The sequence below is a fragment of the Toxorhynchites rutilus genome, chromosome 2, assembly GCF_029784135.1.
Source record: "Toxorhynchites rutilus septentrionalis strain SRP chromosome 2, ASM2978413v1, whole genome shotgun sequence".
Taxonomy (NCBI): Eukaryota; Metazoa; Arthropoda; class Insecta; order Diptera; family Culicidae; genus Toxorhynchites; species Toxorhynchites rutilus.
This window is the reverse complement of record NC_073745.1, coordinates 284,660,457-284,681,645: the sequence shown is the minus strand read 5'-3', so window position 1 is coordinate 284,681,645 and position 21,189 is coordinate 284,660,457. Positions and strand designations below refer to the sequence as shown.

The following is a 21,189-nucleotide window of genomic DNA, read 5'->3' as shown; positions in this document are numbered from 1 at the left end:
CACTAGTAACACGCTTGCATTAAAAAATGGCAAATTTTACCAATTTTCCACGCGTTTACCTTAGCTCCTGATGATGAGAACACTTGTGCATTGTCAATCATAGTACCCAGTTTAACTGGGGAAGTTATGGTTAAAACAGTAAAGCAACTACGCTACATGGTTTGTGCATACTGGGGGCTTCATCCCATTACGAATAAAATGGACATCGTCAAGTACTTTGAGTCCACCGAATACGCCCGTTCCGATATCTATGATATCCTTACGCTTCTGGAGAAAAATGAGAGCATTGAACGGAAGCCTGGTTTCGGTCGTCCAACGGTGCAACGCGATCGTAAACTGCAGCTGAAGCTAAAGCAGATGACGGAGGGAAAGTAGGCTACATCGCTCCAGACTTTGGGCCGGGAGGTCGAAGCAATGGGTCAGACAGTGATAAAATAACTGGCAGAGATTCATGCGGAAACGTAAGTTAAGACTGGTCGTGTTGTAACAGCAAGCTGAGACCCAGTAACAAAGACTGAAAGTGATGGATAATGGAAGTTTCCCGACGAAGCGAAACGTCGACGAGACGTATTCAACGCTAGATGGCAACCTATGGCAAGAAACCAGCTATCTTACGTCCCCCAACAAGAAGGTAAATTCCGACGTGAAAAACGGGGAATTTTACAGCACAAAGTGCCTCCCGGAAGTTGCCTCCTTCATCCAAAAATATCTTCCGGACGAGGATGTGGTGCTTCAGCCGGACCTGGCTTCCACCCATTACGCGAAGAAGTCGCTGGAGGAAATGAACCGCTTGAAGAGGCGTCATCTAATTTGTCTACCAGCAGCTCTATCAGAATGGAACTAAATTGTTCGACAGGTTCTCCTAACTGCTGCAGTACCTTGGTGTGCCGTTGAAAATCATCAAGAATGCGGTGGAGCGCCTCCACAGAATCATTGTTGTTCCGAAGTCCGCCTACCCTCCGAACTACGAACGTGAATTTAATAGTATAACCTACTATCACTTTAAAACTTGTCTTGTCCTTCTATTAGTTGTTTTTTTTTATCTTTCTATCTCATCACTCATTCTTATACCTGACAGTGGATCACCAAAAAAAAGAGGATATCTCACCACAAGCAAGACGTTGGTGAGAAGCAACGAAGGTTTGCGACAGTCCGAAAAAAATCAATTTAAAATTTCTGAAACAATTGAGTAACGTTGAAACGTCGACTTTTACTCAGGAACGCTAATGTCATTAAGGAAGAAAAATAGCATCGGACATTTCTTTCAAACAGATAAGACAGAAAGCTACGGCAATCGTATTACTTAACATTTATTTTTCGGTCATTTCGTATTAAAATTTTCAGTTAAAAAATGGAATTACTTATACACATCGCGGTCATCTCACTGACACGCTCTAGCTGCGCGGCACTTTGCATTTCATCTCGTTTGTTGTTTGTCTTCTTACTTACGCGAGTTCAATAAGTTAAAATTACATCTAAACGATTTACATTGCTAAAAATATGGATCACTTTTTCTCTGTTCAATACGTTTTCCGTTTTTTTTCCTATGTCGTCAAGTTTCACTTTTCTATCGATATTAGCTCGCGATGCTAATATCAATTGTCTTCCTATGTTTGAATCAAATTATCATCCGTTAAAAATAACAATTCAAAAATGTATACCTAATGATTTTGCAGTGTAAAATCATATTCTTCACACGCATTCTCTCTCGCGTTTTTCTTTTGCGCTCTCCCTAAACCAAGAGTCACAGAATCATACCTGATCTCTAAAACTATAAATTGTATGTGCAGTAACTGCGTTTATATGCTTCTCTTTCAAAATCATGGTCCGCGTACAACGCATCTCTAAACTTTTTGATATCACTCGCCGCTGCTGTGCTTCCTTCCTTTGCTCTCACATCCACGAGTTGTTTAAGATTAAAGAGTTAAAAATAATTGTTTGATTTCCGTTTCTCTAGATAAAAACACACTTAATCGTCGTTTGCAATAAATCTGTTTCTGTTTGTTTTTGTTTCGGAATAAGGCATCTCTGTTGCATATTTTCATACTCTAATTTAGTTGCTTCTGTTTTCGCTTCAATCCGTGTAAATGTACAAGTCTTTTATTTCGGAAAACATACTTCTATTTGAACTAGTTTATGTCATTTGTTTCAGTTGGTTTGGGTTCTAGATTTTTTGTCCCGGCTTTTTTTATTCATGTTTGTTTACAATACTCCACTGATTAAGCACATTGTTCATTCCCTTCCTTTCTATCCGTGTGTGTGAAAGGGGGCAAGGCAGTTTCTGGTGGTAAAAATAATCCGATCGCGATGACAAAAATGACATCAAAATCGGAGGAGCGCTCGAACCCATGAGAAAAACGAAGAGGAATATTGCTGCGCCGAGAAAACCGGTTTCCCCTCAGGCGATTTATTTATAGTTTTACTCGGTTCCCGGTCTAGACAGTGAGGGTTTTGAAAAATGCACAATCATATTTGTTTTGTGATTTATTTCTCTGCGGGAAGAGGCCTTGGCATGGACATTTTCTGGTCTAATAGCAGTTCTCTTACGATGTTCTAAGTACAGGTGAAATAGATTAAAACCGAAGAAGACTTCTAATAGTGATAAAAATTAAAATTGGAAGACTTAACACGTTCGGTATGACCAATGATTATGTACGAGCTACTATCCTTACATCGTTGTCATGTTTCGAAAATGAAAATGACTCACCATGAAATGCATAAAAATTAATACAGGAATGTCTTTTTGTTAGGGATGACAGCTTGGCATTATCACCTCCACTCGTAACGGTATAAGACAACTCACGCACCAATATCTTACCGGGCTTGCGCGCCGCGGAAAAGCAAGTTCGATAAATATTTGAGCTTGGGGCTCATGAAGATTTCGGCCCTCCGCCGATTTACATGAGTCATCCGAAAAAACATCATAGTTACACTAATGTGCGATTCGATCAATTCAACTGTTTACCTAAAGATTCGTTTTATTTGAAAAAAAAGCTCAAATAAAATTTCTAATACGATTTTCTCTCTCTCGGTATTAAATGTACTGTTTTACATTTGATCCGCACGCCGCTCTCTTCAATTATTTCGAACTGGTCTTTGGCTTCCGTAACAGATAACTAGACACGCTTTCGGATGAAACAATCGCTCGTATGCTCGTATCAAACTTGAGGATCACCTCAAATCCTCCAGCCTTCATCGTCGTCTACGTTCGAGTCCGTATCCGATGGTTCCTCTCCGTACATATCTGCCAACTTCCGGAACCTTGGACCAAAGTTAGAAAGGTAGTTAAATTTGAGATCACCTTCGTCTGTGCAAGATGCCAAGCTCGACAGAGACCCGGAACTGTTTCCATCGCCCTCGTACGCATAATGGCGAACGTCGTCAATAGGATACGCATCAACATCCCTATCGCAAGCGTCCTTCTTGTCGGTCAGAAAAGCACCAATGTCGGGCACTTCGTTCGCCTCTTTCTGGCGGAGATCATTCCCATACGGTTTATCCATATAAATTGGTGGGGCCCGAAGAACTGTCAGATCGTACTCCGCGTCACGTTCCCCGCCACCTTCCTCTTCGTAATTGATGATCGTCTCCCGGATGTCATCCATATCCTTCTCGTGCCAACCATCTTGGTGTTTTTTGTGAACGACCACCGCCAGCAGCAGAATCAACAACACCGCAATGCACACAATGATCGCAATCAGGAAGTTCGAGTCAATTCCGAAGGACACCGCCACAGCCACGGATCGGTGGCACCCAGGATCGTGGTTCTTCGCCAGGCTCGGCGCTCCTAGATTGTAAGTTCGGTCGTTGATCGTTAAGTTTTTGAGACACCCTGTGAACCCTTTACTTTGGGGAACGTACGTCCAATTGAACATCGATCCCAGCGATTCGAGGTTCACGGCCGAACCTCCGAGCTGCAGGGGAGCATTGACGTTCAGAGACTCGTTCGGACCTTTCGGGGCATCCAAACTCATACAGGTCGACAACTTGCAGTTGTCTACGATCATCTCTACGGTCTGCGGTTGAAGTACAATTTCCACGGTGAAGGGCTTCCCTTGGAAGTACCGATGTTTATGCTCGATACGAATCGTACCGGATCCATAGTCCAACAGAAGGACGGGCAATCCCTTTACTAGCTCAAGTGCCAAAAAGTCCTGTATTGGCAGCAGCGGGTTATAACTTAGTGGCCCAATATACATAACCAACCCATCCTCGCGTTGGGGTGACAGTTCCAATTTGATTCTCGTGATATTGCATGGACTAATCGGAGGATACATAGCGTAACCATGCCCATAGAATCCAACAGTTATTTCCTCACAGTTCGGTCCCTCGTAACCTTCATGACACTCGCACTTATCATTGAACGGAGTCCCTCCGTTCAAACACTCGTTCATCACCGGTGGTGCATCGCAAACACACTCCGCCTGTACAAAAGCATTCACTCCCACGAAAGAACTGGTATTCGTATAAACCGCAATCGGGACACTCGATTTATGAAGCACATTCTTACACGACAGCTCGCAACGCAACTTCTCTTGGATACACTCATCAATACTGATCATCATCATTTTCATTCCCAACTCCTCTTCCAACATCCGCTGGTGATACCCAATCATACCGTTGAGCTTTTCCGGTTCGAAATACGGGCTACCGTGTGCGGAGAACCTCACGTCCAGCAAGGTCGCGTTATTGTCATGTTGTAACACCGTGAACACGTCCACATTGTCCCTGGAGATGTTGAACATCTCCGCAATACTGGTTTGTAGACGATCCTTCGGCGTTGACGACAACGACGGAGTCCGCGACACAAACTCCTCCGCCGTGATTCCATAGAACCGAATCGAACCACTCTTGTCGACAGCCTCCTCCGGGATTTCCTTCACCGTAACGAGTACCTTCGCCGATACGCTGTGTTTCGGGAAGAAGCTGGACTTTTCCGTCACCGTGAAATGCAACTCATACTCGCCACCACGCGTATCCTGAAGCATTGTGATCATCCCGGTATTCTGATTCAACATAAAATTGTTCCGACTGTACGTGTCTTCCTTCCACGCGAAATGCTTATCAGGCAAATCCCAATCGTCCAGGTCATCCACGTACACTCGACCAATTTCCGCATTCGGTGACTCCCCCTTGTAGTTGTACACGAAGATCTTACTCTCGCCGTCTCTCATCTCGTTATCGTTAACGTCACCAATCACCAGATAGAGAATATTGATCTTACTCAAAGGCTGCGGCTGTCCGCTGTCCGTAACCAAAATCGGTATCGAATACTCCTTCTGCTCCTCGCGATCGAACCTAACCAACGCATACAACACATCCGTATCGATGCGGAACTTACTTTTGATATCATCACTGGCACTATCGGGTATCTCAAAGCGAAACGGGGGCCCATTCTGAGGCTCATCGTAATCATCCGCCGTCAAGGTAACAATCCTCCCGGGTTCTTGATTCTCGTACCAAACCACCGGCATAAGGTTCGTCAAATACGGCGGATTATCGTTGGTGTCGTTCAGCCGGATGTTCACCGTAGTCGTCGATTGCCGCCCACTGCCGTCTTCGTCGGTCGCCGAAATGATCACCTGCCACGCCTTGTGCCCATTCGGGGGATCGCGATCCAGCGGAGCCTTCTGCCGCAGACAACCGGTGTCATCGATATCCAGCAGCGGACGCTGTTCGACCTTAACGATGGCAAACTTTATGTGCTGCGGTGCCGAGCGATTCTTGATGTCCGGATCCCAAGCCTCGATCGTCTCGATACAGCCCTGCATAACCTTTTCCTCCTCGATCTCAAGAGTGTAGTCTGTCTTGGAAAACTCCGGCAGATTGTCGTTCACATCTTCCACCTTGATCGAAACCGTCGCGTTATCGTCGTAAGTTCCATCAAAAGCCCGCACCTGCAACGTATACTGGGTGATGGTTTCGTAGTCCAGCTGGTTGTTCACCGAGATGGCTCCCGTTGCTTCATCGATCTTGAACGCGTCCCCAATATTACCGGACACGATCGAGTACGTGATTTGCGAGGCAGTATCCACGTCTTGGGCAGTCACCACAGCGATTACCGTGTTGATGTTCTCATCTTCCGCAACATTTTTGGTCACATACAGTTCCTTCGTGAACTTGGGCGGATGATCGTTTTTGTCGGAGATCTTGATGTTAAATTTTTGCGCGATACTGTTCGGCAGACCGTTGTTGTACAAAGCGGAGGGCGAGTTATCTTCGGCGATGATCTTCAAATGATACATATCGGTAGCTTCCCGATCGAACATCGTCAACGCTGTGATGTTTCCTGTGTTCGGATCGATAGCAAAGTGTTCATTGTTGTCGGCTAGCCGGAATGAAACGATATTATTGGCCGACGTCCCGTCCATGTCGAAAGCACGGACCTGCATGACGGGCGTCCCAGCGGGTTCATTTTCCGGAATCCATCCAGAGGTGACCTCCGTGAAATATGGGATATTATCGTTTACATCCAGGACCTTAACCTTAACGATTGTTTGGGCGATCAGATCGTGGGTGTTCCTCACACTCACCGTCAGCGTGTACTCGGTAATCGTTTCGTAGTCAAGCGCTTTTCCGAGCAGAATCACAGCGGTATCATCTTTCTGATCTAGCACGAACGTATTTCTGCTATTCGTTTGCTCAGTTCTTCCTGTGATCAACTCGAATATAAGTTCCGGGTTATTGGCCTGAGAATTCGCCCGCAAGGTAGCCAACGGTTCGCTGTAGTTGTTGAAGTTTTCCTCCAGCGAGATAGGTTGCTGTTGGGTACCCGTAAAATACGGTGGCAACTTGTTGGATTCAATAACATAAATGCTTACGTCCACCTCAGCATCCTGCATTTGTGGAACTCCGGGAACGATATTGTACGCACGAACGTTAAACTCGTAACTCTGCCCGGGACTTTTGTCGATGGATTTGGTCAGCGTAATGATCCCATTGTTTTCATTTATTCTAAAGTAACTGTGATCTTTGTACCTTTTCAGAATCTCGAACTTGATAATACTGTTGTCTCCATCATCGAAATCGTACGCGGAAATTGAACCAACTTTCGATCCCACCTTAGCATCCTTAGTGATCGGTAAATCGTATCTGGTTTTATCGAAAATCGGTGGATTGTCGTTGATATCTTCGATTGTCACCTTGAAAGTACACACATCATCCAAAGCCGGTAACCCATTATCGGTGGCACGCACCGTGATGTACACCATTTTGTCCCGTATGGGTTCATCACGATCGAACCGATGTATCGTTGTTATTCTACCGGTGTTCTTGTCGATCCTGAACATAGTCCGCTCGGTCGGTGAAGCAACAAAACTGTACGTGATTGTCTGATGTTCATCCGGATCGATCGCGTTGATCTGCGTTACAAAAGTTCCTGGAGTACTTTCCTCCTTCAGCGAAAGCGCGTAACCCTCACAATTCACAATCACCGGTTTCCGATTATCGATTGCCTTCGGTTTCGGTGCACTACCCCCCAAAGGTGAAAACCCAAAATCTCTCAGTCCATTATCAGTCTCGTAAGTCTCATCGTACAGACTTCGACGGTTTCGTCCCGATTCTAACCGATTCAAACTAAAAACTTCACGATAATCAAACCGACTGCTGGCACTATCGTGGACATCATTTCTTCTGAAGAAATTGTCATCTGAGTGTGTTGTAAACACCGATACCCCTAGGTATACAATAGTCACTATCACTAACTGATTCATTCTGTGTCTCATATGTACTACACGCGCTCTCTCTATCTAACACGTTTTAATCAAATCTTCCCGATAGAAAGACTATTAGCAGTTGCGCTTGCTCGCTTCCTTAAAAATAACACCTCTAAACTACTCGCACGGGTATCCTTGGCACGTCCCGGGTATGCTGCTCGATGAGTTTACAATGACCACCGTTGTCGAAAAATAGCTACCCACATCTATCATTGTAGAAGTGTTTCCAGAATTGGTCGTTCCCACAGGAGGCACACTGATAAGGCATAAAACAGTTCAAATGTTGTTCCTAAAAATCTGCCCATCCGTGTGCACAAAAATTTGAATGCACACATAACAAACAGAAAGAGAAAGAGGGAGAGATAAAAAGATATAATGTAGCATAAGGCAGACCAATATTGCAGAGCTGTGTTTGTATGTTTGATGGAAAATCGATAACGTTGGAAATAACAGTGTACTGAGTTCTTACCTTTTGTTTGAAACCGTGGTGTTATCTCGTATTCGATGGCTGGATGAGTTCGAGCTGCCTTCTGGTCATAGTAGGGGACACGATTTAGCTTATCAGTGCAATTGAGTCTCCTCAATGAAATGATATCTGTGAAAGATTGAATGAAAATCAAAATTAGCGGAAATGGTGGAGGTTAATATAATAATCTAGAAAAAAAATAATATAAAAATAAAATCAATCTGAAATAATCAAGTACATTTTCAGAATAATTCTACTGGGAACATTGCCTCCGTGAATGGGGTAGAAATAGATGTTTCCCCTCTTTTGATTCGTTTTCATAACACAAACGAATGAATTGTAACAGGTAGCATATCAAAACATAGCAGCTGATCCGTTTTAATCCAGAAAATCCCCACTGGAACTAAGCTGCATTGAATTTAGTTGCTTTTGCAGATCAACCCACTTATGGGTAAACATATCCTTAATGAAAAAAAATATGCATTTATTCTATACATTTATTTATTTCTAGTCCGAACAAAGTATAGTCATCTAGAATCTGTGCCGTGATACATTTTTGAACCATTCTTAGAAAGAAGTATCAGACGTCGATAGTAGCTTTCAAGTCACGATGATGCAATTGGGCTCATATAAACTCTACGTGGGGAAAGTATACAACCCGAGAACCCGTTTACATATTATTCATGATAATTATTATTAAATTTGATAACGATAAGCGCTCTTGAGGAAAATATTTTTCCACTTTTATCGCCTATCGAACTCGGTGATCTCACGTTTGCAGTAACTGTAAACACAGACATCATCCTGGGTGCAGCATATTTCATCCGTGTGCTTTTTTATGGTCGTATTTCGCTAGGAGATTGGAACGTTTCCGGGAAATTGGTGCTGAGCAATCACGACCGCTACTTTCAGGTGTCAGGTGCCATTTTAGTAATCCCTGCTCCACCAATGAGCTGGTAAATCGTTTCTAGCAGCTCGGAAGGATCCAGAACAGCAAGGGATAGTCACCGTCAGGACGGTACTGCGAAGAGCACTTCGTCACCAACACCATATGAAGGAGACGCTGTACCAGGAGCAGAGTTGTCATAATAAAATCTGTGTTTTTTTAGTCTGAAAAAATCTTTTTATCTTAGTTTTTTCTCGAAAAATCTGTATTGAAATCTGTATCAATTTTTTTTGCGGGTAAATTCAGCATTTTCAATGGTTTGAGCTTCAATATTTCCTGAATTGAGTTAAGCCCTTCTTTTTTTTGTGTTTTGCGAAAAATTACTATAAATGGTGGTTTTCTAATTCGTGGTTTTCTAATTCGGACTACCGATTTTCTAGTACGTGTTGGGGTAACGCCTTGTGGTCTACACAGATATATGGGAAAATAGAGGCTCTATTTTCAACGCTATTTTGACATATTAGCTATAGAAGATATTATTATTGCATTGCATTAGATTGTTAAGGAGTGTCCAATTCGATTGGCACAAAAACATCATGAATCAAAAAACCATCATGAAATGTCCGATCATAAAACACACAAAATTTGACAATTTTTTATATCGAAAACGATGTATTATCGAAAATGTAATCCTGCCAAAACGTCTCGGTCTTTCTTTTAGATTTTTTTTAATATTAAAAAAAACTTTGAAAGCAAATTAAATTTCACGTGAGTATGAGCACACTTTTGTATTTCACATTCTCTGTGCTATAGTAATAAAAAGCTAAGCAGTGTTATTTTTTCAATACTATGTGACCCGGCGAACTTCGTCCCGCTCAAAAATAATTTTTTTCAAATGAATTATTTCGAACATTCACGTTTTCTTAATAAGCGAATATTTGTAGCGGAAAACCCGAAGAAGGGATGGTCCGATTTTAGCCTTCTTTATTTTGTTGTATTCGTCTCTTCCCGTAGAACAATATAGTGGAGAGAACAACCGGAAAATTTTCGGAAAACTCTGAAGGAAGGTCGGAAAATTCGGAAAATTTAATCCACACATGCTTGAAAATTACATCATAATAAGCGTTGTTAGTCCATTCGATGTTTGCGCTTTGGAAATTCATCTTTGTTCGTGAGTAGAAATGGATTTTCCGGCCAAAAAACGCATTTCCATATCTTACATCTATATAAATAAAAATGTAAGGCAGAATATGTTGGTAAGCGGAGAACCCAAAGAAGTGATGGTCCAATTTTAGCCTTCTTTATTTTGTTGTATTCGTCTCTTCCCGTAGATCAATATAGTGGAGAGAAAAACCGGAAAATTTTCGGAAAACTCTGAAGGAAGGTCGGAAAATTCGGAAAATTGAATCCCCACATGCGTTAACATGAGTTAACAAAAATACCTCCGACTTGTATGTATATTTGCAAAGTGGATTTCCACGGGTACATCGATTTTGAAGTCTGTGTTGGAGAAACCGTAAATCGCGTCAATCAAAACTTGGCAGTTAGGTCGTTTAAATAACGCTTGACATTTTACAGTTATTCAATTGTTCATCTAATGAAAAATAAAATTTTATTAAGTGTGCTAGACGCATAGAAATATTTCCTATCAATTGATGCAAACATCTTTCCGATCTGTTAAGAAATGTTCGAGTTATAAACATTCGAAATACGGGTAGGGTTAGCTCACAAATCGGCAGAACAAATGTATGAGAAAAAAGGAATTTCTTCTAGATTTCATGAATTTAAACCGTTTAGAGATTAGCGAATTGTAATGTATAGCGTATCAAACAAATCTTAGAGAATTTCCGATTCGATTGGTATGCAAATCATGAGAATTCGTTCACAGTGAAAATAGTTATTAACGTTAACTTTATTTTATAAAAACGTGACCTGTTTTCTGATTTGGCACCCTTCCTGAAAGACGTAGTCCTGCGTCAAAAAAAAATAGAGTCAAGAGTTTGGTTCCTTAAAACATATGTATGTAACTAAACCTGTAAAAATAAACGAAATTATAAAAAAAAGTTGAACGTCAAACTGCAGTGTATTGATTGAAATCCATGTAAAATACTGTTATTTGAATAATTCGAACAATAATCGAACAAGGCCTTCAATAGGTATTTTGATATCTAAATATTGGTTTGACAGGATTTTGTGATGAATTCATTAGTGTTGCCAATGAACAATGAATGTAAAATTTACCAAAATGATATCACATATTTTTACAGGAAATGATTGTAGGGAACACCTTTCCTGCATCTTACTCATGTATTAAATTGCGGGATATGTTTTGAATTAGAATGTTTGCCAAGATAGTTTTATAGAGTCATCATTCCTCGTCAAATTAGGCGAATAATATTTTGGCCGATCCATTCCTGAAATTTGGTACATAAGGTAGCAACTGCTCAAAATTATGTTTTCATTATCATATGACCAATTTTATTTGCGACGATTTTTCAACTATAATCCACAGAAAATAAATCGTAACACGAAATCAAGCTGTCTGATTAAAATATCTGATATTCCAAAACAACCGAAATAGTCTTTTTATTGAATATATATTTTTAATTTAACAAATGTGTTATATAGTTTTCATGTACAATTGCATGTTGAATCGATTTGTTGTATTACAATTTGCCAATTCGTATGAAAGTTGAAAAAAAAAATCGGAGACTACAACGGATTGTTCTATAGAGTTATTGTTCGTAGAATTGTTAACACTGAAACATTAATATGGAAAACAGATGACTAGGTTCTCTTTTTCGTGTATAAGACTGACACCATGTCAAATCTTATGGAATTCTTATGGAAAAAAAGCATCTATTAGATGCTTTTAACATAAGAATTTATTTCATCCACACTTTTGTTCGAAGATGAAAAAGTATAAGATTTAGAATCATTAATTGTTACTAAGATAAAAAACAGGAAGTGGGTTATATCTATGGTATAACCGCAAGGGTGACGTAGGACTATCGTTGATTTAGAGATCATTTGTATGAAGTTGAATCTGAATTCATTCTGAATGAATGAATATTTGGAGAACTTCGAAAACGAGAGCGTTACGTTGGAGGCACAAGGTTTTATGCATCCAATATTGGATACGGAAATATCCTACTGATGGGGAAGAATAATCTTCAGAAGCTATCCTGTTGATTGCGATTGATTGAAAAATCACAAAACCTAATGTATTTGGTCACAGTGTTACATGGATAGAAAACATTAAAATAAACTCTTTCATATGAATGTAATTTTAAATTCCCAGAGGAACTGGCAGATTATTTTCAGTAACGATTAGATATTTCCACATTTTCCTCGATACTGGAAGCCCACCAGTGGTTAATGCTAACTCGATAACCATCTGTTAATAGCACTTGATTGAAACATATTTGGTCACAGTGTTACATGGATAGAAAACATTCAAATAAACTCTTTCACATGAATGTATTTTTAAATTCCTAGAGGAACTGGCAGATTATTTTCCGGATCTTTCTCGATCCAAACGGAAAGAATTCCGTGCGTGTATGTGTGTGTGTGTGTAGCGGCTGCTTCGTGATCTTCCCGGGGAACCGTTTGTAGCATCACTCTCCTCCTGATGGATTCCCTTCTGGCCTAAGGTGCACAAACAGGCTCTTGGTGACACCGTTCATCCGCGCTTTCATGATAAATAAAGAGCTTCACCGCAACAGCGACAACATGCTCCAATCGCTGTTCAATTAGAACTGAGTGGATTTCCGAACGGCGCTCGCTTATATACCGATTGGTGATTTCAATAGCCTATTTTGAAAGCAAATTTAAGACTATTGAAACAAGTTTTTGGATCAGAAAGTAACAAGTATAGAATGCGTAGACATTTTATCTTTCGAATGAAGTGTTTATCATACCATTTCGTTCAGTTGTTTAGGAGCTATTAACACTCAAAATCTCGGTCTTCGGCGTAACGCTTTCGTTTTCGAAACTTTGATTTTACACCCCGGTATAGAAATGAAAGACGTAGTCCTACGTCAAAACGAAGAGAAAAATGAGAGACCAATTGTAGGGAATTGTCTCAGCGTAATATTCCTCACTTACAGAGGGGTTTCTCAGTACACTCAACATAATGAGTTCTTCTTCTTATTATTATCCATGATTTCATTACTCCAAGCCACCTCGCACTGGCTACCCTTCTATGCACTACTTTTTCGACCTGATTTTTTCTGGTATACGATCAGTTTCAATGTTTTTTTCATTCCCTTCGTACACTTCTCGAACCCTTTTGCCGTCCTGGTGGCAAGCTATTTCATTGAACGTAGAAAAAAAACAACACTTTCGCCTCGTTTGTACTTGCGCTAAAAAATCTGTTAGCAATATTACTTTTTCATTCATAAGTTCTATGCGTACACATACATGCATTCGGCAGCTTTCCTCGGTGGTTGCATGACATGGTTTTCACTCGTAGCACATAGTTAACAAAAATGAATTATCAACGAAGCCGACAGCGCACATCACCCAAAGGAAGCAAAGCAGACACTACGGGCCATTCTTCTAGCACTCAGATAAACATCGAAGCAACTAAAACAACACATCCTGGGAATACAATCATGGAGCAAACAACAGACGCCGTTACCACTAAGGATTCTGGTCGAGATTGCAATCCTTGAGAAAGCGAAAAGCACAAAGAATAATAGCAGCGACCTAAATCAACATCGTGCAACAGAGGAAAAAAAAGGAAAGTGAAGACAAGTGAAGATAAATTCTGAGCCTATATTGCGTATCTTGCGTATAATTCTGGTAACACCCACTACTACTAAATAGCGCTTATGATAATAAAAAATTGGAATTTCGGATGGTTGCCACACAATGTGCGAAGTTTAAGAAAAAATCAGTCGGGCCCAAACTGTTTTCGACTAATTTGGCGATTTTCTCGAAAAATCCGTCCTAGGTAACAAATAGTATGACGAACAAGTAGACAGAAACACATAATCACCTTCGATATTCTTCTATTCCGTGCTGTCCCTGATCCGGTGCGGTTTCTCTGGCTCCACATGTATGCCAACCAAAAAAGTTACTGTCGCACTGACTGGGTTGTTCTTTTCTGAACAATAACTGCTGTTTCTCTGGACTCGATTTAAAAGCACAACCGGAGACACTTTAGCTGTTTTTAACTCACTTCCGCCGTAGCGTTTAATTTAGAAACTATTGTTGTCGTTTGGCTACCACCTTTACGACTTAACGTGATTCATTTACTTCTTTCGGGTCGTTATCACACACTTTTATTCGATTGATTCTTGCTGTGAAGTAAGGTTGTAGAGAACCGGTAGCATCGACTAGTATTATTACCACTTCCTCTCTAATGTTGCACTTTTTTCTCGATTCGATTCACTACACGGTGGGGATGAATTCGTCACACACTACTTTCGCTTGTTTTGATTCTGATTATGTCGCCAAACTAACTATAACCACTCACTGAAACTTGTTCCCATTTGAATTGGCATCTCACGACGGGTGCCAGAGCAGAACAACTCACAACAAACACATCAGGATCACAGCATATCGGAAGTTGAAGCGTTTTCTCGCATTTCACACCTCATGTGTTTTGTTGCAGTCGTAAAACTTTGTTTTCCGCTGTTGTTATCTCGTTGGTTGGACAAAATGAGGACAGGGTGGTAAATGTTGGCGCTATACCTATATCTGGAAAAAAAACAAGAAAAAGAGATCTTTTATTAGCATTAGTGTCAATCGGAGCGTAAAAATTTATGTTTTGAATAGTACATTCTTGCTATTACAAGCGCAGCTACCAGTGGCAATATAGGTTATATGCAATGCTTTGCGGCCAACGTTTCGAGTTGCCTTAACCATCTTATATATGGACGGCAGCAAAATCAAACTTGAATCACCATTTGTAAATCGACAATCATCTGCACATTACAAAATGAGGCTGAGATATTATGATAGTAGTAGTCCTATAGAGACAATCCAACTTTTCAGATATTTTTTAAAATAATAATTCACAGAGCCATTTTTATTTTTTATTTTTATTTTACAAACATCAATAGGATTAACATGTTTGCCCTAATGACCGAGAATTAATTATTAAACAATAAAACTAATAATAAAACAATATAACTAAATATTAAACCTATAAGAATTATAACTACTTAAGAACAGCAGAATAGAGCGCTTTGAGGGACGAACGGGAAATGTGATAATCAAAACACGAACTACAAAGATTGAACACACGACACATACTGGTTACGGGTTCATTGTAGCCGTAATTTGTTCGAAAGGGTGGAAGGTACAAGTAGTTACGGGTACGCAAATTGCGACGACTAATGTTAAAATTATTAATTAAATTAAGTATAGCAATTCGGGGCAATCGATATTTGATAAAATAATATCAGATACAAAAAGCGCTTTGACTACATTCCTTCGAGAGCCCAATGAATCCAATCCTATGAGACTAAAGCGATCCTCGTAGCTGAGCAGATGCTATGGAATGCAGATTACGCAAGGAAAATCGAACAAATTTTCGCTGAATCGACTCAATACGCTGTACACTATTTTGGTAATATGGTGACCATACAACACAAGCATATTCTAGAATGGATCGAACCAATGCACAATATAGGGCCTTGATGCAATGTACATCTGTGAATTGCTTCGTTACACGGAAAATAAAGCCGAGGACTTTGCCATCACATTATGAACAAATACCAATAACAGCAATTGATCGATAATGATATCTCGAAATATTACACATATTTCTACAATATGATTTCTGAAACTTAACAACGATATAGCTCTTTCTTGCATCCAAATCGAACAAATTTGAGTTGATGATGCGAGCCGGTTTTTTTACTGTACATGCGCTACGCGCTATATGCCTAAACAGAAAACTTCGCGTGAATCACAGCGAAGAAACGCTGAAACTGACGTAACTGCAACTGCACACGTTATTTCTCCTCCCACAAGACACTTCTCTACCAGTAGATCTCGGCGAGGCCAGATCCGTCCCGAATGCCACTGAACCACGTACAAACCAGTTCCTCTACACCAATACAACAGCATAAAGAACGGCACGATGTAGAACCTAAGAAATAGGCTCGGACTCTACTTCACAGGCGAATAAACAGTACAAAGGAAATTTCCCTTTTAAACAAATTTTAAATTCCCAGAGGAACTGGCAGATTATTTTCAGTAACGATTAGATATTTCCACATTTTCCTCGATACTGGAAGCCCACCAGTGGTTAATGCTAACTCGATAACCATCTGTTAATAGCACTTGATTGAAACATATTTGGTCACAGTGTTACATGGATAGAAAACATTCAAATAAACTCTTTCACATGAATGTATTTTTAAATTCCTAGAGGAACTGGCAGATTATTTTCCGGATCTTTCTCGATCCAAACGGAAAGAATTCCGTGCGTGTATGTGTGTGTGTGTGTAGCGGCTGCTTCGTGATCTTCCCGGGGAACCGTTTGTAGCATCACTCTCCTCCTGATGGATTCCCTTCTGGCCTAAGGTGCACAAACAGGCTCTTGGTGACACCGTTCATCCGCGCTTTCATGATAAATAAAGAGCTTCACCGCAACAGCGACAACATGCTCCAATCGCTGTTCAATTAGAACTGAGTGGATTTCCGAACGGCGCTCGCTTATATACCGATTGGTGATTTCAATAGCCTATTTTGAAAGCAAATTTAAGACTATTGAAACAAGTTTTTGGATCAGAAAGTAACAAGTATAGAATGCGTAGACATTTTATCTTTCGAATGAAGTGTTTATCATACCATTTCGTTCAGTTGTTTAGGAGCTATTAACACTCAAAATCTCGGTCTTCGGCGTAACGCTTTCGTTTTCGAAACTTTGATTTTACACCCCGGTATAGAAATGAAAGACGTAGTCCTACGTCAAAACGAAGAGAAAAATGAGAGACCAATTGTAGGGAATTGTCTCAGCGTAATATTCCTCACTTACAGAGGGGTTTCTCAGTACACTCAACATAATGAGTTCTTCTTCTTATTATTATCCATGATTTCATTACTCCAAGCCACCTCGCACTGGCTACCCTTCTATGCACTACTTTTTCGACCTGATTTTTTCTGGTATACGATCAGTTTCAATGTTTTTTTCATTCCCTTCGTACACTTCTCGAACCCTTTTGCCGTCCTGGTGGCAAGCTATTTCATTGAACGTAGAAAAAAAACAACACTTTCGCCTCGTTTGTACTTGCGCTAAAAAATCTGTTAGCAATATTACTTTTTCATTCATAAGTTCTATGCGTACACATACATGCATTCGGCAGCTTTCCTCGGTGGTTGCATGACATGGTTTTCACTCGTAGCACATAGTTAACAAAAATGAATTATCAACGAAGCCGACAGCGCACATCACCCAAAGGAAGCAAAGCAGACACTACGGGCCATTCTTCTAGCACTCAGATAAACATCGAAGCAACTAAAACAACACATCCTGGGAATACAATCATGGAGCAAACAACAGACGCCGTTACCACTAAGGATTCTGGTCGAGATTGCAATCCTTGAGAAAGCGAAAAGCACAAAGAATAATAGCAGCGACCTAAATCAACATCGTGCAACAGAGGAAAAAAAAGGAAAGTGAAGACAAGTGAAGATAAATTCTGAGCCTATATTGCGTATCTTGCGTATAATTCTGGTAACACCCACTACTACTAAATAGCGCTTATGATAATAAAAAATTGGAATTTCGGATGGTTGCCACACAATGTGCGAAGTTTAAGAAAAAATCAGTCGGGCCCAAACTGTTTTCGACTAATTTGGCGATTTTCTCGAAAAATCCGTCCTAGGTAACAAATAGTATGACGAACAAGTAGACAGAAACACATAATCACCTTCGATATTCTTCTATTCCGTGCTGTCCCTGATCCGGTGCGGTTTCTCTGGCTCCACATGTATGCCAACCAAAAAAGTTACTGTCGCACTGACTGGGTTGTTCTTTTCTGAACAATAACTGCTGTTTCTCTGGACTCGATTTAAAAGCACAACCGGAGACACTTTAGCTGTTTTTAACTCACTTCCGCCGTAGCGTTTAATTTAGAAACTATTGTTGTCGTTTGGCTACCACCTTTACGACTTAACGTGATTCATTTACTTCTTTCGGGTCGTTATCACACACTTTTATTCGATTGATTCTTGCTGTGAAGTAAGGTTGTAGAGAACCGGTAGCATCGACTAGTATTATTACCACTTCCTCTCTAATGTTGCACTTTTTTCTCGATTCGATTCACTACACGGTGGGGATGAATTCGTCACACACTACTTTCGCTTGTTTTGATTCTGATTATGTCGCCAAACTAACTATAACCACTCACTGAAACTTGTTCCCATTTGAATTGGCATCTCACGACGGGTGCCAGAGCAGAACAACTCACAACAAACACATCAGGATCACAGCATATCGGAAGTTGAAGCGTTTTCTCGCATTTCACACCTCATGTGTTTTGTTGCAGTCGTAAAACTTTGTTTTCCGCTGTTGTTATCTCGTTGGTTGGACAAAATGAGGACAGGGTGGTAAATGTTGGCGCTATACCTATATCTGGAAAAAAAACAAGAAAAAGAGATCTTTTATTAGCATTAGTGTCAATCGGAGCGTAAAAATTTATGTTTTGAATAGTACATTCTTGCTATTACAAGCGCAGCTACCAGTGGCAATATAGGTTATATGCAATGCTTTGCGGCCAACGTTTCGAGTTGCCTTAACCATCTTATATATGGACGGCAGCAAAATCAAACTTGAATCACCATTTGTAAATCGACAATCATCTGCACATTACAAAATGAGGCTGAGATATTATGATAGTAGTAGTCCTATAGAGACAATCCAACTTTTCAGATATTTTTTAAAATAATAATTCACAGAGCCATTTTTATTTTTTATTTTTATTTTACAAACATCAATAGGATTAACATGTTTGCCCTAATGACCGAGAATTAATTATTAAACAATAAAACTAATAATAAAACAATATAACTAAATATTAAACCTATAAGAATTATAACTACTTAAGAACAGCAGAATAGAGCGCTTTGAGGGACGAACGGGAAATGTGATAATCAAAACACGAACTACAAAGATTGAACACACGACACATACTGGTTACGGGTTCATTGTAGCCGTAATTTGTTCGAAAGGGTGGAAGGTACAAGTAGTTACGGGTACGCAAATTGCGACGACTAATGTTAAAATTATTAATTAAATTAAGTATAGCAATTCGGGGCAATCGATATTTGATAAAATAATATCAGATACAAAAAGCGCTTTGACTACATTCCTTCGAGAGCCCAATGAATCCAATCCTATGAGACTAAAGCGATCCTCGTAGCTGAGCAGATGCTATGGAATGCAGATTACGCAAGGAAAATCGAACAAATTTTCGCTGAATCGACTCAATACGCTGTACACTATTTTGGTAATATGGTGACCATACAACACAAGCATATTCTAGAATGGATCGAACCAATGCACAATATAGGGCCTTGATGCAATGTACATCTGTGAATTGCTTCGTTACACGGAAAATAAAGCCGAGGACTTTGCCATCACATTATGAACAAATACCAATAACAGCAATTGATCGATAATGATATCTCGAAATATTACACATATTTCTACAATATGATTTCTGAAACTTAACAACGATATAGCTCTTTCTTGCATCCAAATCGAACAAATTTGAGTTGATGATGCGAGCCGGTTTTTTTACTGTACATGCGCTACGCGCTATATGCCTAAACAGAAAACTTCGCGTGAATCACAGCGAAGAAACGCTGAAACTGACGTAACTGCAACTGCACACGTTATTTCTCCTCCCACAAGACACTTCTCTACCAGTAGATCTCGGCGAGGCCAGATCCGTCCCGAATGCCACTGAACCACGTACAAACCAGTTCCTCTACACCAATACAACAGCATAAAGAACGGCACGATGTAGAACCTAAGAAATAGGCTCGGACTCTACTTCACAGGCGAATAAACAGTACAAAGGAAATTTCCCTTTTAAACAACTCTCATGTTTTCGCTTCTTTTCCTACTCCACACAATAGATTCTTATTGTTATTATTATTGTCCGTACTTCCTTTCCAATCACCCCACCAAGCACTCTACGTTTCCCTTCTTTGGACTACTTTTCCGACCTTATTCTATCCGAACTAACAACCTTCTTCTAACATTTCTCTGTCTTGTTATGCTGCTTCTGAAATCACTATGCTATCATCGGGACGGACAGCATACAGTTCCGTGCAACGAACAATGGAATTATGTATTTACCTCGCTGTTGTCCTTGCACCGGAAAATCCATCAGCGAAAATTGCTTTTATGTTCATACAGTCAACCCGCACACGCACATTCGTCAAGCTTTCTCCATACGGCCGACGACGGAAGCCTGGTAAATTTTTACGCGACCATTCACTCACGCGATACCAACTCAAACTGAAACCTGATTGGGCTCTCCCCGTTCCATGAGCGGCGGCGGCGACGGCGGCATTCTCGATGCATTACTTACACACCCGCACAATGTAGCTGCCTGCAAGTGGTGCCAGTTCAACGAGAAGAAGTTAAGCATGTTTTTGGAGTTTACATATCAGAACAACTTTTTACCAGTGAAGACTGAAAGTTGTCCAAAAGACTAGAACATGTATTGGAATGTTGCGCACAAATACTTGATATCTAGGTTTTCCTTCCAGTTTTACTTCCAACTGCATTGTGTTTCGTAGGGTAGGCAAGATTTTCAACTTTTCTTTTCTGCACAGAATCTTCTTCATCCATTTTCATCACCTCAGGCCAGTCTTACCCAAATTTCTCAACACTGTCCGCTGATTGAAAATGTTTCCTAAGCTCAGCCTCTACCAAAGTCCAAAAAGTGTAGATAGGATTTCTGAGAAATTTAGTGGTTTCGTCTTCTTTGGTAAAGCGTATCCGATTTTATACTGATACTGATATTTGTAGCATATAAAATGTAGTAGAAAAATTTTACTTCGTCGAAGTGTAATTGAAGTATACATAGTGCAGGGTGTCGACTAATGAACCGAAAACAAATATCTGATTTTCCAGTAAATTTCCAGAT

At 40.3% G+C, this 21,189-nt stretch overlaps 1 protein-coding gene across 7 annotated transcripts in view; it reads right to left on the bottom strand.

Annotated features, from left to right (window-relative positions):
- Positions 1-1,293: 1,293 nt before the first annotated feature.
- The window catches only part of LOC129765281 (DE-cadherin), a 35,460-nt gene continuing 15,564 nt past the window's right edge, over positions 1,294-21,189 (bottom strand). For 6 of the 7 annotated variants that reach the window (XM_055765426.1, XM_055765429.1, XM_055765428.1 and 3 more), the window contains 4 exons: positions 17,959-18,662; positions 14,070-14,773; positions 8,185-8,310; positions 1,294-8,012 (listed from right to left, as the gene is read on the bottom strand). In XM_055765426.1, the coding sequence (XP_055621401.1) occupies positions 3,177-7,724 (4,548 nt within the window). In that variant the 5' untranslated portion in view covers positions 7,725-8,012; positions 8,185-8,310; positions 14,070-14,773; positions 17,959-18,662 and the 3' untranslated portion in view covers positions 1,294-3,176. Of the gene's footprint in view, positions 8,013-8,184; positions 8,311-14,069; positions 14,774-17,958; positions 18,663-20,393; positions 20,542-21,189 lie in introns of those variants that run through there. The other variant, XM_055765431.1, reaches the window with a different exon arrangement.